Genomic DNA, 14,213 nt, shown 5'->3' with positions numbered 1-14,213 from the left:
GATTGTCACATCTTGGATAAGAAGTCTCATATTGCCAATGTTTAGTCGGAGAATTCTAAGGATTAAGTGATTAACCAGAAGGAACTCATCTCGAACAAGGCTTGGACTCTCTAGGGGTGGTCTCAATCGCCGGATTGTCTTCAAAAGATTGTCTAATTTGACAGATCGCGTAATCGTCCCTCCCTGGAGAGGCAATTACTTTCAGACGGACTAGAGGTGAAACATCAGACAACTTTCACGACAACCTTATTGCCGCTACTATCCACTGTCCATCCCGAACTTCAGGCCAACACTCGACACTAACGTGTGGAGGGGAGGAGGATACGACAGACTCTGGTTTTTTTAGGATGCCCACTGTCTCTCTCGTTGAGTCGTTCCCCAAAGTGTGGAATATAGCGCCGAATTTGATGGTTGTGACTTTGTCTTTGTGATTTCTCGCATGATGTGTATATTGTCTTGACGACTTGGGAGTATCAGAGTTCTTGTCATTCCCCCTGTGCTGGTTGTTGGGTTCGCTAGTGCTTCGGATGAATTCAGATCGATGAAGGTTATAAATCCGAGTCCTTTTCTTGAAAGTTTGCACCGAAAGTGTCTTCGTGAATCCTCAGATGTTGTGTTGTGCATTGTTTTGAAGGCCTTCGTAAAAGCCTGCCTATGCAGGTTGTTTCACTGTTCCTTCTTTTGATAATTCATAATTTTGTGTTATCTGTATGGTTATCGATGTAGCGCCTAAATCGATGTGGGGACTTAGTCTTTGTCATTCGAGATTCGGCGCCGTACACCTGTCCCCCACCCCGGTGTAGCAGTAGAAAATGTCCCCCTGGAAGAAGAGTCCTGGCCTATTTTATTCTGACGCATCATAGAATATGATTCCACCGATGCCATGACTGTCAATAGCCCCGAAATTGAAGCGCATTTTAAGCGAGTAGATTTCTATTGTTCCATGGACATTCTTTCCTATGACCTTTTAAACCTCTACACCGGCGTCTTATTGGTTTGTGCAGAGTGTTGCGGTTAGTTGCTTCTTCTTGACGTGTTGTATCATTGCAGAACGGAGGATTGCAACCGCTTTCTCGTAAAATTATCTCATTCATGGTGTCTTTGTATTCATTTCGTCTTGGTCCCTGTCCTCGTCCATACACGTCCAGTTCGACATGACTAGTTGATCACACTCGCACCGCGACAAACTCGACCGCGCACACTGAGACACACAGGGCTTGTTAGCCAACGAGCTGCAACAAATAACCCCCGCGGACAGGGATACACTTCTAAACAAAAGTCACCATGACAAATTGATTTTAGGCCGAAAGACATGGTCATACATACACATCAGGAAATCAGTATTCATAGTTTTTATTTTTTCTCTTTAGGATTAAACACGGGTGGAATTGACCTTTTGGATGATAAGATGGTTTTTCCTTCATTCGTAAAGACAAATTAATGATCACCATGGAAGTATGGATTTCTTTGACAAAGTGCTGATAATTGTTGGAAGGAAAATGACCTATGATTGTAAAACGAGGTACAGCATTTGTGTCTAACTTGAGATATATCTGTGATAGCCATGTTCGATTAAGGGAATATCGTTGTTGAGACTAGAAAAACACGGAATATTGAGCGAAAAGTTCACGGAATTGTGCGGAATATCTCGAATTATTCTCGGAATATCATTTTACACAACGAATGGCTTGCTGCCCACTGAACAGGGGAAATTAGGAAAATAACAGAATAAATGATAACACTCGATACGGGAAATTTCGGGAATACCTCAAAGGAAAGACGGTTGATACTGAGACGAAAAATTACTGATATCTTGAAAAATAGACGGATTATCGACGGAAAATTACGATTAGAACAGGGAAGTTTACTGAAAAATCTTATTTACGGAGCAGGGAATATAAATAGATCAAATCAACTTCAAATTATCGACGAGATTGATTACACCAGTTTCTAAAACAATCAGGTCTAAAAGGTGTTTTATCATTTGATTCATCTGCCTCTCTCTTGGCTGTGACAATGTCTTTACCGGTTATTCAACAGGGGATGTCTATGGCGGGGGTGAGAACACTAATGCGGCCCCCGGGATCACCACTGCCTGTGGCCAGGGACATGACCACCCGTCTGCCCAAGATTCTCCTGAAGGACACACTTGGAAGAGAGTTGGACACAGATACGTCGTACCAAAGGTAAAGTTTACTGAACCTGGCTATTTTTGCTCAGTGGCGCTCCCAGCATTTTTGAGTGTTTTTGTTTTTGAATGTTCTCCTCTAGTGTTAAGAAACACTGAAATATATGAGTTGATACGTTTTTCTGTGTTTCTCCAATTGGAAAGTCATGGTCTCTCTAGCTGACTATAGAAACACTGAAATATGGGGAACAATTACACATGCTACACCAGCATGAAGGTGTAACGTCGGATGATAAAACTACTGACCACAAACCAAAATTTTAACTTTAAACTTTAGCCAACAAGGATTAGTGGGCGGGGTTCCTACTAAATGAAAACGCGTACTTTTATTTGCTGCTTGTGCTTGCCTAAAGTTTAACAGAGGTGGTCATCTTGAGCAAAAGGCGGCGGAGCCACGGCGGCATTGTCACGTTTTTTGGTGGTTCTTCTATATTCGGTGGGTAGACGTTTGAATTGAAATAACATGTTATTTATGCACCTTTCGCAGGTCGATCAACGCAGCCCGTCAGCTTCTTGCTGAGAACCCCTCCGAGCAGCCGCAAATCGTCCAGGAGTGGCGACTCCCAAAAGCTCCCGTCCCCGCCCGCCCCGATTACACTCGGCATGCCTCGGACCATGGTCACAAGACAAGGAGGACTGAGGCCACGGAAGGGGGAGAGGGCGGAGAAGATGGAAAAGCAGAGACGACCAAGTCCTTCATCAGTGATATGCATATTGGGTCCCAGAAATTCAACACCGAAGCGGGTTTCCCGAGTTATTTGGGGACAATATTGGTGAGTAACGACGGTGGTGTAATGTGATGACGTCACAGCCAAAACACGTGCGTGTGATGTCATCACGTTTCCTCCCCTGACGGCTTATGTTATTTTGCAGAACAACGAAACGATCGAGTATACATGTAGATGCACTTGAAAGGTTCAAGAGAAGGAATTTCACGTCGTTCATAGGTTTGATTGTCCCCAAAAGGTCTATAAAGACCAGTAGATGAGAACTAACCCCTTTAATGTTCTTGATTCTTATATTTTTTGCGATTTTCACGAGAGGGTTACAATCGCAAACTTTAGGTGCGCGAAAATGTTTGCCTTTGATGGTTTAATCCGAATCGCAGAAACGAATAGTTGCAAAATCAGAAAGAGGTTGTTTTTCGCGAATATATTGGGCCGTGAAAATAAATTGGTTTGCAGTATTGTATCACTCCAGACTTAGATCTTTATCAATATTCTAGTTCTGGATTCCTGCTAAGAAACAGGAAAGTACTCGGAGCACTTAGATATTACTCGGTCAACTAATTATCTCCGCATGGTGTACCTTCTTTTCCAACTGACAACTAGTTGTGCAAATAGCGCAATTATTATATATGCAAACAAGGATAGGATCGCTTTATCTGATATAAATGTGCAATTGTCCCAAATGTGACAGCTAAAGCGGGGGCAACGCAGCGAGAACACTTTTTATTGGCTAATGTAAACATAAAATCACAGTCTGAGATCCGAGACACTGTGCACCTATTAACCCCATGAACGACACATATTTGTAAGCTTATCTTCTTCTGGAGGTGTGTACGTAGGACAAACAAAACTTTAAAAAATCCCAGTCTACGGTGTGCTCATTCAGTCAACCAACATTGACAGGAGACAACAACGAGTCAACCCCAAGTAGGCATGGGGACTGGTTGTCACCAAAAATAATCACCCACTCGAAAAGTTCACGAGGATGGTCCAGGGAAGTGAATACAGAGGGAGACACAACGGGCCGCACTTCAAAGGAAAGCATGATCGGTCCGATGGGTAGGCCTACATAGCAATCGCTGGGCATCAAAACAAAAGCTATGATAAATTCCTGGATGGTAATTCTGAATTTTTTGAAAGATGGCCGCCGAAATTCAAAATGGCCGCCTAATCGACCAATTGTTAAAGACTGAAATATGGCCGTTTTAGGGGTAAATATGACATAATTACATGTATCTATCTTTTATTGGAATAGACATTCCTACGATCATAAAAGTCATGTTGATCTGTTGTTGTGGTCAATCACCCTGGCCGGCTTAACATTCATTGAACAGGCTGAACACTCCTTGTCCGTCAAACAGTAAATTCGAACTGTCAACTTTATTGACTAAACACTAGCGATTTGATTGAACAACAACAACCTTGTCCGTCAAACAGTAAATTCGAACTGTCAACTTTATTGACTAAACACTAGCGATTTAATTGAACAACAGACTGTCCAGATAATATCTATACAGCCTGGGATTTTAGGATATCGATTAGTCAGTTTTCTGGGACATCAAAACTATGCTTTACAATATTATAGCTCGCCAGAGGCAATATGTGTAATAAATTTCAGTGTTTAAATTTGAAGAATGTCTGACCACCGAGAACTCTACGCAGAGTTCTGGAAGTAAACGCCAAATCGCCTGTCTGGAGTGTCTTCATCCATTTTCGTATGAGAAGACTACGAGTTTTACTTTCCCAAAGATTGTACACCTACACAGACAAATATAAACCAGAGATCATAATAGGGTCTATAGTTTTTATCTCTTCATGACTACGATTACCTACACTTCATTTGTTATCATTGAATACGAAGATATATAGTCCTCGTTTGAGAACCATAAAAAACTGAAAATATTTAAGGCACCATTTCGGGAGTAGTTTATAATACTACTATCGTGATAAGTGTGGTGCTAACTCCACTTAAAGGAAAAATTCCCGCAAAATTAGTTGCTCCTAAACAAGATATATTGACATTAGTATTCAGAAAATCCTGTCAGCTGAAAAAGGAAGTTTTAGTTGATGATTTGCATCCTAGGTGGCCGCACTGAATGGACCACGTTTGTGCCACCTAGGAGCCGGTAGGTCAACTAAAATAATTAGAGTTTGTATGGGGTTTTCTCGTAATTTAAGTAAGTATTTGGCGTTGAAAAGAATCTATACTTTTCAAGTTCACTGCAATTTTTTCATCAAAAAGGCCTTTATAGACATAATGTCTAAGCAATTTTTCACGGTTAAATTGGCACAATCCACACTCTCATAACCTTTTCCCAGGCGTCAAACCATGAACCTTTCGTTGTACGTTATGTGTGATAATTTCAGGGTTTGGGGGTCTGAAGTAGGGGTGGTGGTGGGGGGGGGGGGGGGGGGGTGATTTTTGACGGCTTTTTACTTTAACCCAAGAATCAGCTTTTTGACCACGAAGCCCCAAAACCACAGAAGTAAGCCAATTGGACTGAAACTTCATCATTATCTTCATTTTCAACACACCTAAAAATCAATTTAAGAAGAACTATATTTCAAATGGAAAATACCATTCAACTGGTATGGTGAAACCACGCATTGATTTCAAACTGCCGCCAGCTGATTGGTTTAACAAAGGTGCGTGACCTAATGGTTTTTCACCAATGACGATTGTTGTTGCAGTCGCCGTCAAAAAGCTCTGCTGATCTCCATCCCATCTCGATAAGTTCCATCAACACACAATAACCCGGAATTCATGAGATGTTTTGCTGAAGACGACATCATGAATTCAATTAAAATCGTTTACAAATTCAAAATATGAATTAAAAGGCATCAAAACATTCATCGAATCTCCTCATGAATTTCCGAGGCGGCCGCAGTCCATCATGATGACGTCACAACCAGGAAGTGCCACGTCAACTTTGCAGATTTAACCCTTTGTCATGTTGGATAAATGTCAAATTTTGGCGCGATCTTATTAGTTTATAAAGTTTTCTTCATCTTGCAGGATATCTATACAAGTCAGTTTGCTCCATCACTGAAAAGGTAATATTTTTGTGGTGTGTTTTAGTTGTTTTACTGGTGATTGCGTCAACCCACGCTGATGCCCAACAAAATTTAAAATACAGTAACACCGTATCGAATACTGTGGTAACAGTAATGTATGTAGAGTAAGCCTATTTGAAGAGCCATTTCAGTGGGCTCAGTGTGATAGGGCCTACATTAAAGGGAGACGCAAAAGGCAGGAGAAGGTAGGCAGCTCTTGTCAGTCCCAAGGGTGTCCTAAATAGAGAGGTTCTACTATATAGTAAGGTTCCAGTTGTCCTGATCTAGATGGTGTCTGATCATGTAAAAAATCATGTCCAGTTTGTGATGGACTGCTGCTCCAAGAAGGTGTGGCTGCTCCAAGGAAGTGAGGCTGCTCCAAGGAAGTATGGCTGTTCCAAGGAAGAGTGGCTGCTCCAAGGAAGTGTGGCTGCTCCAAGGAAGAGTGGCTGCTACAAGGAAGTGTGGCTGCTCCAAGGAAGTGTGGCTGCTCCAAGGAAGTGAGGCTGCTCCAAGGAAGTGTGGCTGCTCCAAGGAAGTGAGGCTGCTCCAAGGATGCGTGGCTGCTACAAGGAAGTGTGGCTGCTCCAAGGAAGTGTGGCTGCTCCAAGGAAGTGTGGCTGCTCCAAGGAAGTGTGGCTGCTCCAAGGATGAGTGGCTGCTACAAGGAAGTGTGGCTGCTCCAAGGAAGTATGGCTGCTCCAAGGAAGTGTGGCTGCTCCAAGGCATTATGGCTGATCATTGTGTCGTGTCCCCTTAAGTCCCTTGCAGAGATGTTTAGTTAGTTTAAGGCACTGGATCACTGACATGATGCAATATCTTGCCATTGCCTCCAGAAACAAATTCATCAATTTCCTTTTCCAGCACCGAATATGCTCAACTCCTCCACATCCAGACCCAGTCCCTCCTCAGCTTCCCCGAGTGGGAGTTCTCCATCTTCGACCCGAACAGAGTCTACCTGCCGTTCTGTGGGTCAGCACAGCTCCATTCACGCCACGAGATGCAAATGATCTACAAAGATGACCACCATCACCGATTTCCCGGATCTGGAGGGGGACGGAAGTCCGGTCTGTGCTATGGCTGTGAGAAAGGTGCAGGACCGCAGTAAGTAGTCTTTTTCATCCGAATATTTCATTTCATGTTCTCTCTATATTTCATATAGTGTGCTGTTCACCTCATCCACAGCAAAATGGTTAACAGGGATTAGCCAGACGATTTTAGTAAAAAATGCAATGGACTCTTAAGCAATGGAAAGCTAAGGGTTGGGCAATAGATAGCTTTCTTGGCTTTTGGTTTTTCATCATCCCTAGTTTTTCATTTCCATTAAGGACTACCGATCGGGACTGACGAGTGCTGTCCCTAATAGAGAGGTGTCCTGATTAGAGAGGTCAAATTGAATGAAATCAACCGATTTGGGACCAAAACTAGTGTCCTTAATAGAGAGGTTCCACTGTATCTTCCTCTTTCAGCTACCATGAGGACAAACGCGCTCGGACTGGTGGAGGATTTACTTATTTTCGCCGAGACCGGAGAACAGGGACTGAACAGAAGGTCCCAAAGTACTGGAGACCGACGGAGAATGAACCGAAACCTAATGCTCATATATTTTACTCAGGTGAGGGCTTGTTTCCTTTTATAGTTGACTTGCTCGAGAATATATGGCTTTTATTACTGGAGATTTTTGAGAAAATTGCCGAATAGTGTAATAGTCCTACAAAATAGTATTCTATGTTTGGTACCATCAGAAAGTACTCATCGAGATCTTTCCAATGAATGGTCATGTCTGTATGTTTACTAATGGTACCATCAGAAAGTGCTCATGAGTTCAGTAGATTTATAAATGGTACCATCAGAAGGGGCTCATCGAAATGTTATCAATGACTGGTCTTGTTTATAGATTTTCAGATGGTATCATTAGAAAGGGCTCTTTGAGATCTGTTCAATGAATGGTTATGTTAATGGGTTTACTAATGGTACCATTAGAAAGTGCCCATTGAAAGGTTTCCAATGAAAGTTCATATCAACAGGTTTACAAATGGTACCATTAGAAATGTCTCGTTGAGAGGTTTTTTCAATTAATGATTATGTCAATAGGCTTACAAATGATAAAATCAGATAGTACTCATCGAGATCTTTCCAATGCATGGTCATGTCAATAGGTTTACTAATGATGGTGCCATTAGAAAGGTCGCGTTGAGATCTGTCCAACAATTGGTCATGTCAATAGGCTTATAAATGGTACCAACAGAAAGTGCTCGTGGAGAGGCTCCCACTGAATGATCACATCAATAGGCTAACAAATGGTACCATTAGAAAGTGCCCATTGAAACCACACAAGTAGTCTACCGACTGGTCACAAACTAGAACTGATCATGTTTTGGGTTTGTCAACCAGTCAGTTGTCCAAAGATTTTCGGCAGTTTTTGCAATAATTTATTCGTCTGCTTATCAACCAGATGGTGAAAGAACACAGTCGCCTTTGACCATATCACGGGCGCCAGGCGACAATGTCTCGGAGATGACGGCCGACCACTACAAACCTCATTGGATGTCCCGGTCAGAACGGGAAGAAACCAGCGGCTATGAAACTTTACGAGAAGACGAAGATTCAGCTAGCTACCTTGGTGAGTGACTCCCTCTTTGTTTGTTGTGGAAAATTTTTGCCACAGCACACGTCCTCATTTAGCCCTGCTTTGTTTTTTAATACTACAGTAGAACCTCTCTTAGCGGACACCTCTCTATTAAGGACATTAGTTTTGGTCCCATATTGGGTGTTTCCATTCAAATAACCCTCTGTTATCAGGACATCTCTCTATTAGGGACAGAATTTGTCAGTCCTGAGGGTGTCCTAAATAGAGAGGTTCTACTGTACTTTAAAAAATGCTTTGTTAGACAGTTGCTTTTGCTTCAATTTCGATATCCATGTGCCTCTTCCTAAGTAAGTTGGCTTGAAACTAATCAATGGTATGTAGGTAGGTTCTTCCTAGATGTGGCTTGTAAACTGCTATCAAACTCCACACTTTTCTGCTTAAAATGCTGGGCCTACAACGGGTGTTTAAAGGTGCTGCAACATGCAATTTGTGATCATACTCATGAGAGCAGCAGTTTACCAAAGGTAGTATCCATCTCACTATACCTAGATATCTGGTGAGACATTCTATTCATACCCTTACTCAGCAGTTCTTACATGAATAAGCAGTGTAAAACAAAACAATATCAAATGTTTTGTGATTTTCTTTATTAAAAAATTGGCAGGAAAAAAAATCTATTTTTATTTATTTTGAAGATATATATTTTTTTATTGCCTCCTCTCAGGAATTTTACCAGGATAGGTTCGCAAAATCAAAAAATCTCTGAACATTTTTCATTTTTATCTTTTTTCCGAAAGCCTCTCGAAAAGTTTGGAATAAAAGGTTCCCTAAACAAGGTGTTAAAAAACTAGTACTCTTACCTTATCTATTTGGAACCAGGGGGAGTCCAGGTTAATAATATATGTGATACTGTCCTTAAGCTCGGCCCTCATAGAGATGTATTGGATGATAGGTCAGTTGAATACTGCCAGTTCTAAGCTGCTGATGAGAGCTAGATCAGATCTGTGGGTGGCGTAGTAAAAATCCAACTTTGGCCTTGGGGCTTATTTTTTACAACATTTTTTTTCACAGCATTTTTGGTCAGGGTTGTACCATCTTAAAGAGATCATTGCAATATTGCATGTTGACAGCAATTTTCTTGCCTGATGTGTGCCTTGTTGTGCCTTCTAAGCATGTTTCTCTTCTAGCATGTCCAGTGTGCTTTTGCTTCTAAGTGCTTTTTGGTTTGGTCTGAAGTTATTCTCAATTAGGTCTCATGCACAAAAAAAGATTGGAAAACGAAATAGAAGAGTTTTTGTTTTTTCCATTGGAGGAAGGGGTTGATGACTTTCGTCTTCAGTCATTGGGCTGGAAAAAACTTGGTCTTGTTTGAAATTTAGTTATACATTGGGCATTGAATGAAATCACTTCAGATCGACCATCATGCATTTTCTGCACTTCTCTGAAAGTTTCAGTCAAAAAACTTGAGAAGTACGTGAAAGTAACATCGATACCAATGCCGACGGCCTCTGGTGAGTCGTCAGCTAAGCTACCACTGTCGCTGGCACTGAAACCAGCGCTCGTTATGAGAAGAGATGCGTTGCTTGATAGAGGGGTGAAAAAAGGTAGGCAAGAATCCCCGCTTTGCAAGTTGTCGCCAATATGGGGAGTTTCGACCTTCTCACTGACAAACTAGACTGCACCCCTCATGTTAAAGTCGTGTTTGCGAAAGGTAGATTTATTATTTACTTGTAAATCGATAATCGTTTAAAAAAAAAAAGTTTGTGCAAAAAGTTGTACGTCTTTATATGTCTTGGCTGATTTCATCGAGGAACTCCCAGTTTGATCTTTCAATTGGATTCAATTTCTGACAATCAATAAGGTTTAGGTTTTATGGAAAGCACTGTGGTCAAAATGCTTTTTTAAAACTTATCTATGCTTTCTGCCTTTCTTTCCCTATTGCTATAGCTTTGCCAATCTTCCTAAAAAAGAACAAAAACTTTGTCGTCCTAATTTACGAATTAAAAAAACAACCAACATTAAAGATGTCATCGCGGCAAACGTCACATGTGAAGAACAATTCTGGAAAGAAGGACTTAATCGCACAAATCACTAATAACCAATCACTACCTGTACGCCGTAGAAGCAGCCCTCCAGTGGTGCCACCACCTGTCAGCTTGAGTACTAACAGGACATCGCCGATTGGAAGATCAATAAATGCGCTGAAATCAGTCGGATTGACGGATTTCATCCAAAATCCGCAAATCCTTGTCAATTTGCCGACCGCTTATAACCAGCCTATCACAAGTCGAATTCATACTAGAAATGGATCTAGTTCGGCCAGCAGTGTGCGGACACTACAAGCACCCCCTACAAGTGCTAAAATTAGATCATACAAGAAAAGTCTCATCCCCGGAAGTTTGAATTGGCCGCCAAGGATAGCCAAACCAAGGGATGCCACGCCTGAGCTATTTCAGCCAGTATCTAGTCCGGTTCATGAGTTTTTAGCAGCGCCATCTCCAAGAGAAACAGGTACTAAACTTGATAAAAAACTCCTTTAAAGTTTTTCCAAAAATCTAAAGCGCATTATATAAAGTCATGGTAAAAGGTCTCCTGTTATCTTTTGCTTTCTTCATATAGACAACTATTTCATTAAAATATGCAATAGTAGAAAAAAAGAAGACTGACAACTACATAGTTTATATAGGAAATTAAAAGTAGAATGAGAAAGTAGAAGTAGAAATCTAGTTAAAGGGAGTTTTATGTCTTGTTATTGGCTTAATATGGTGTTAACAGACACTGATAGATGGCGCCAACATCCTACCTGGTATACATTCATCTTGTATCGGGCGTATAGGCACTTCATTCATGGTTGAATTATCACATGATATTTAAGTGGCAAGAATTAACAAAGACTACCCTTGTTTATTCTTGATACTTGGTAAGATTTTGGCACCGCTGGTGGTGAAGCAAACCATTTCAGGCCACGTTTTGTCCCGACATAAGAGTCCCTTTACCTTTAACACAAATTACTAACTTATTCTTTTTGTTAGAAATTAAATTATGTTTTAAATTATTTTAATATTCTTTTTATAAAAAATGCATAAATTATGTGTAAGCCTTGCTAAAGCTCTAGAACCGCTTCCATTTTACCCTGCAGCTAGTGGGCCTAAAACCTCTGCTAAGTCATACAAATCACCGACTATATGTGGCACTGAAGTGTCACCTTCTTCGTCAACATTCCAACAAAAACATGAGAAAATGGCAGAACCAGAAGTTGAGGAGAGAGGGTATTCCTCCCTCGGTACGTATTCACCCTGCAGAATCAATTCCTCAGACTGCCGATAATCTTATCAGGCTTTCCAACTTACCAAGCAGCCTGCCCTAAAAATATGACATATGCAATAAATTTTTGGGGATATCAAACAGTGGGTTACTCTGGGGTGCACACACAATGTTGCTCAATGCAAATTTTCCAATTTCCATTTCCTCTTTTTGTCCATATATTATGCAAATCATGCTTAAAGAACCTTATTAGCAAATGAACACAACAATACTTCGGTGAAAGATGCTGACCTTAACGTTTTCGTTTCCCAGGCCAGGCCAGCTTGGCAAACTGCAAGGCCTGTTCGATTCTCGAAAATGTGGGGCATTGATTCTCCAGGGTGGTATTACAAATTACGAATACGTGATCGTATGTGATCAAGCGCTCTTTTCTGTAGTGATATCTTCTTGTAGCCATAGCCTTTCTTTATGAGCGCTAATATGCGGATAACCTATTTCAGGAAATTTTCAAGAAATTTTGATAAAACATGAATTTTCTACACAAATGATGAAAAAAATAATTGAAAAAAGAAGAAATTTACTGACTGTCTACTAGAAGTGGAACCTTTATGTGTGATACATTTATGTTTATACTTTGTATAGTCAGTGACTATTCCCCTTCTTCTCCCTGCCCCTTGCTTTTCTCCGCAGACCAAGTCAAGCGCTGGCTTTCCCTTTTCCCACGTCAGAAATCTTACCAGTCTTGCTTGGGCAAACTACAGCCTATCGTAGAGTATCAGAATAGATCAAAAAAAGGTAGAGTAGCACCATCCAGTTGAACCCAGTTAAACTAATCTTCAATCCGCCGAAAATAAAATGGCCCAACCTGGTGACAAAAATAATGCCTTAGACCAATCTAACATGGAGTAGCGCCACCATCCAGTACTAAATCCTAAACATACTAAAACTAATCCTAAGGCCAGTTGAAAATAGAGAGTAGCCCCACCTAGTTAAACCAATTAGAACTAACCTTAAACGAATTAGTAGACTAGCCCTAGCCAGTTGACTTAGACGATTGAAAGTAAAGTGAATTTTGCATGATTAATTCAATGCGTCTGTTGCAGTGCCATGTCATGTTTGGGGCACTCCAGTTTCTGTGCCATGTCGTGTTTGGGGCACCCCAGTTTCTGTGCCATGTCATGTTTGGGGCACCCCAGTTTCAGTGCCATGTCATGTTTTTGGGGCCATCCAGCTTGTCATGATAAAACAAGTGGAAACTCTAGATGGCTCCGTTTCCAATCATGTTATAATTTGTTTGGTATTCATGCAATTTATAAAGTGGAAGTAAGCTGGCACGTGATCCAATGATAGAAGTTAACTGGTCTTTATACTAGAGTCTAGTAAATTTCCAATTAGAAATCATTACATAAGAAATATCATATGATGTAAGTCCTACAGATCCAGTCAACAAGGTTTGTATCATTCTAAAATTTCCTTGCATGTTGTGTGACCGCACTTCACCTTTTTCCCCAGCGAGTGTAAACGCCATGGAAAAAGCCAAAGAGCGCCTCAAGGAGAGAGCACGAGCCGACAAAAAAAACTCAGATGCAGCAATAATTAAAGATCAGGTAAAAACTGGTGATGGGGCATCACCACAACGTCGAAAAAAGAAGCATGGTCAGAAAGACGCTTGGGGGAGATACCGTGCTGGGCGTGATGATTCTTCGTCATCGGGCGTTTCCGAATCGGAGTCTGAATGGGAGACAGACATTGAAGATGAGAAGAAGAAAACAAAGTTTGAGAATCCGTACGGTTTGAAACGAAGACGGAGGAAGAATCTGTACAAGCGTAGGTATATTCTGTAAACCGCTGAATATTTGCGGGAGTTCATTTTCGTGGATTACACAATTAATATTGATGTGTGAACATAAGAGTTGCAAAAAACTATGTTCTTATTGGAAAAACACTTGAAAAGAATGAGAATTAAGTCAAAGTTTGGTAGCAGCACCTGCAGTGGAGAACACTAAATGCCATTTCCGAAAAATCATGATCCACTTTTCAGCACCAAAATTCTTCAAAGTCAAGCGCACTTCTCGTAAAACAACTGTAGCAATGGACCCCTTCAGCAAAGACCGCAGTTTCGAGATGGTGAAGACAGAGACCTTTGCACCAGTCCGTAGTGATCGGAAACCGACGGTTGCCAAGGACCCATTTAGTAGCGATCGCAAGTTCAACCTTCCGTCCCAGAAGGCTTTTGAACTAAAGAAGAAGGAAAGAGAGTCAACAAAAGCTGTTGGGTTCAATTTTGATCGGAGCAAGACATTGTACAAGGTATTGAACGCAATCTGAGTTTATTTTTCTTTTGTTTGTTTTGTTTTGTCCTATTTTGTTAATTATTTTATATATTCAG

General features: G+C 41.1%; 1 protein-coding gene across 3 annotated transcripts in view; it reads left to right on the top strand.

Annotated features, from left to right (window-relative positions):
- Positions 1 to 14,213, top strand: part of LOC135502839 (uncharacterized) — a 45,357-nt gene continuing 31,144 nt past the window's right edge. For 2 of the 3 annotated variants that reach the window (XM_064795950.1, XM_064795949.1), the window contains exons 1-10: positions 1 to 216; positions 1,371 to 2,186; positions 2,676 to 2,961; positions 5,933 to 5,970; positions 6,835 to 7,074; positions 7,440 to 7,585; positions 8,426 to 8,593; positions 11,700 to 11,843; positions 13,337 to 13,651; positions 13,866 to 14,134. In XM_064795950.1, coding sequence (XP_064652020.1) covers positions 2,017 to 2,186; positions 2,676 to 2,961; positions 5,933 to 5,970; positions 6,835 to 7,074; positions 7,440 to 7,585; positions 8,426 to 8,593; positions 11,700 to 11,843; positions 13,337 to 13,651; positions 13,866 to 14,134 — 1,776 coding nt within the window. In that variant the 5' untranslated portion in view covers positions 1 to 216; positions 1,371 to 2,016. The remainder of the gene's footprint in view (positions 217 to 1,370; positions 2,187 to 2,675; positions 2,962 to 5,932; positions 5,971 to 6,834; positions 7,075 to 7,439; positions 7,586 to 8,425; positions 8,594 to 11,699; positions 11,844 to 13,336; positions 13,652 to 13,865; positions 14,135 to 14,213) is intronic. The other variant, XM_064795951.1, reaches the window with a different exon arrangement.

The sequence above is a fragment of the Lineus longissimus genome, chromosome 19 (genome assembly GCF_910592395.1).
Source record: "Lineus longissimus chromosome 19, tnLinLong1.2, whole genome shotgun sequence".
Taxonomy (NCBI): Eukaryota; Metazoa; Nemertea; class Pilidiophora; order Heteronemertea; family Lineidae; genus Lineus; species Lineus longissimus.
Note: the sequence above shows the minus strand (reverse complement) of the source record. Positions and strands in the feature narration are given on the sequence as shown.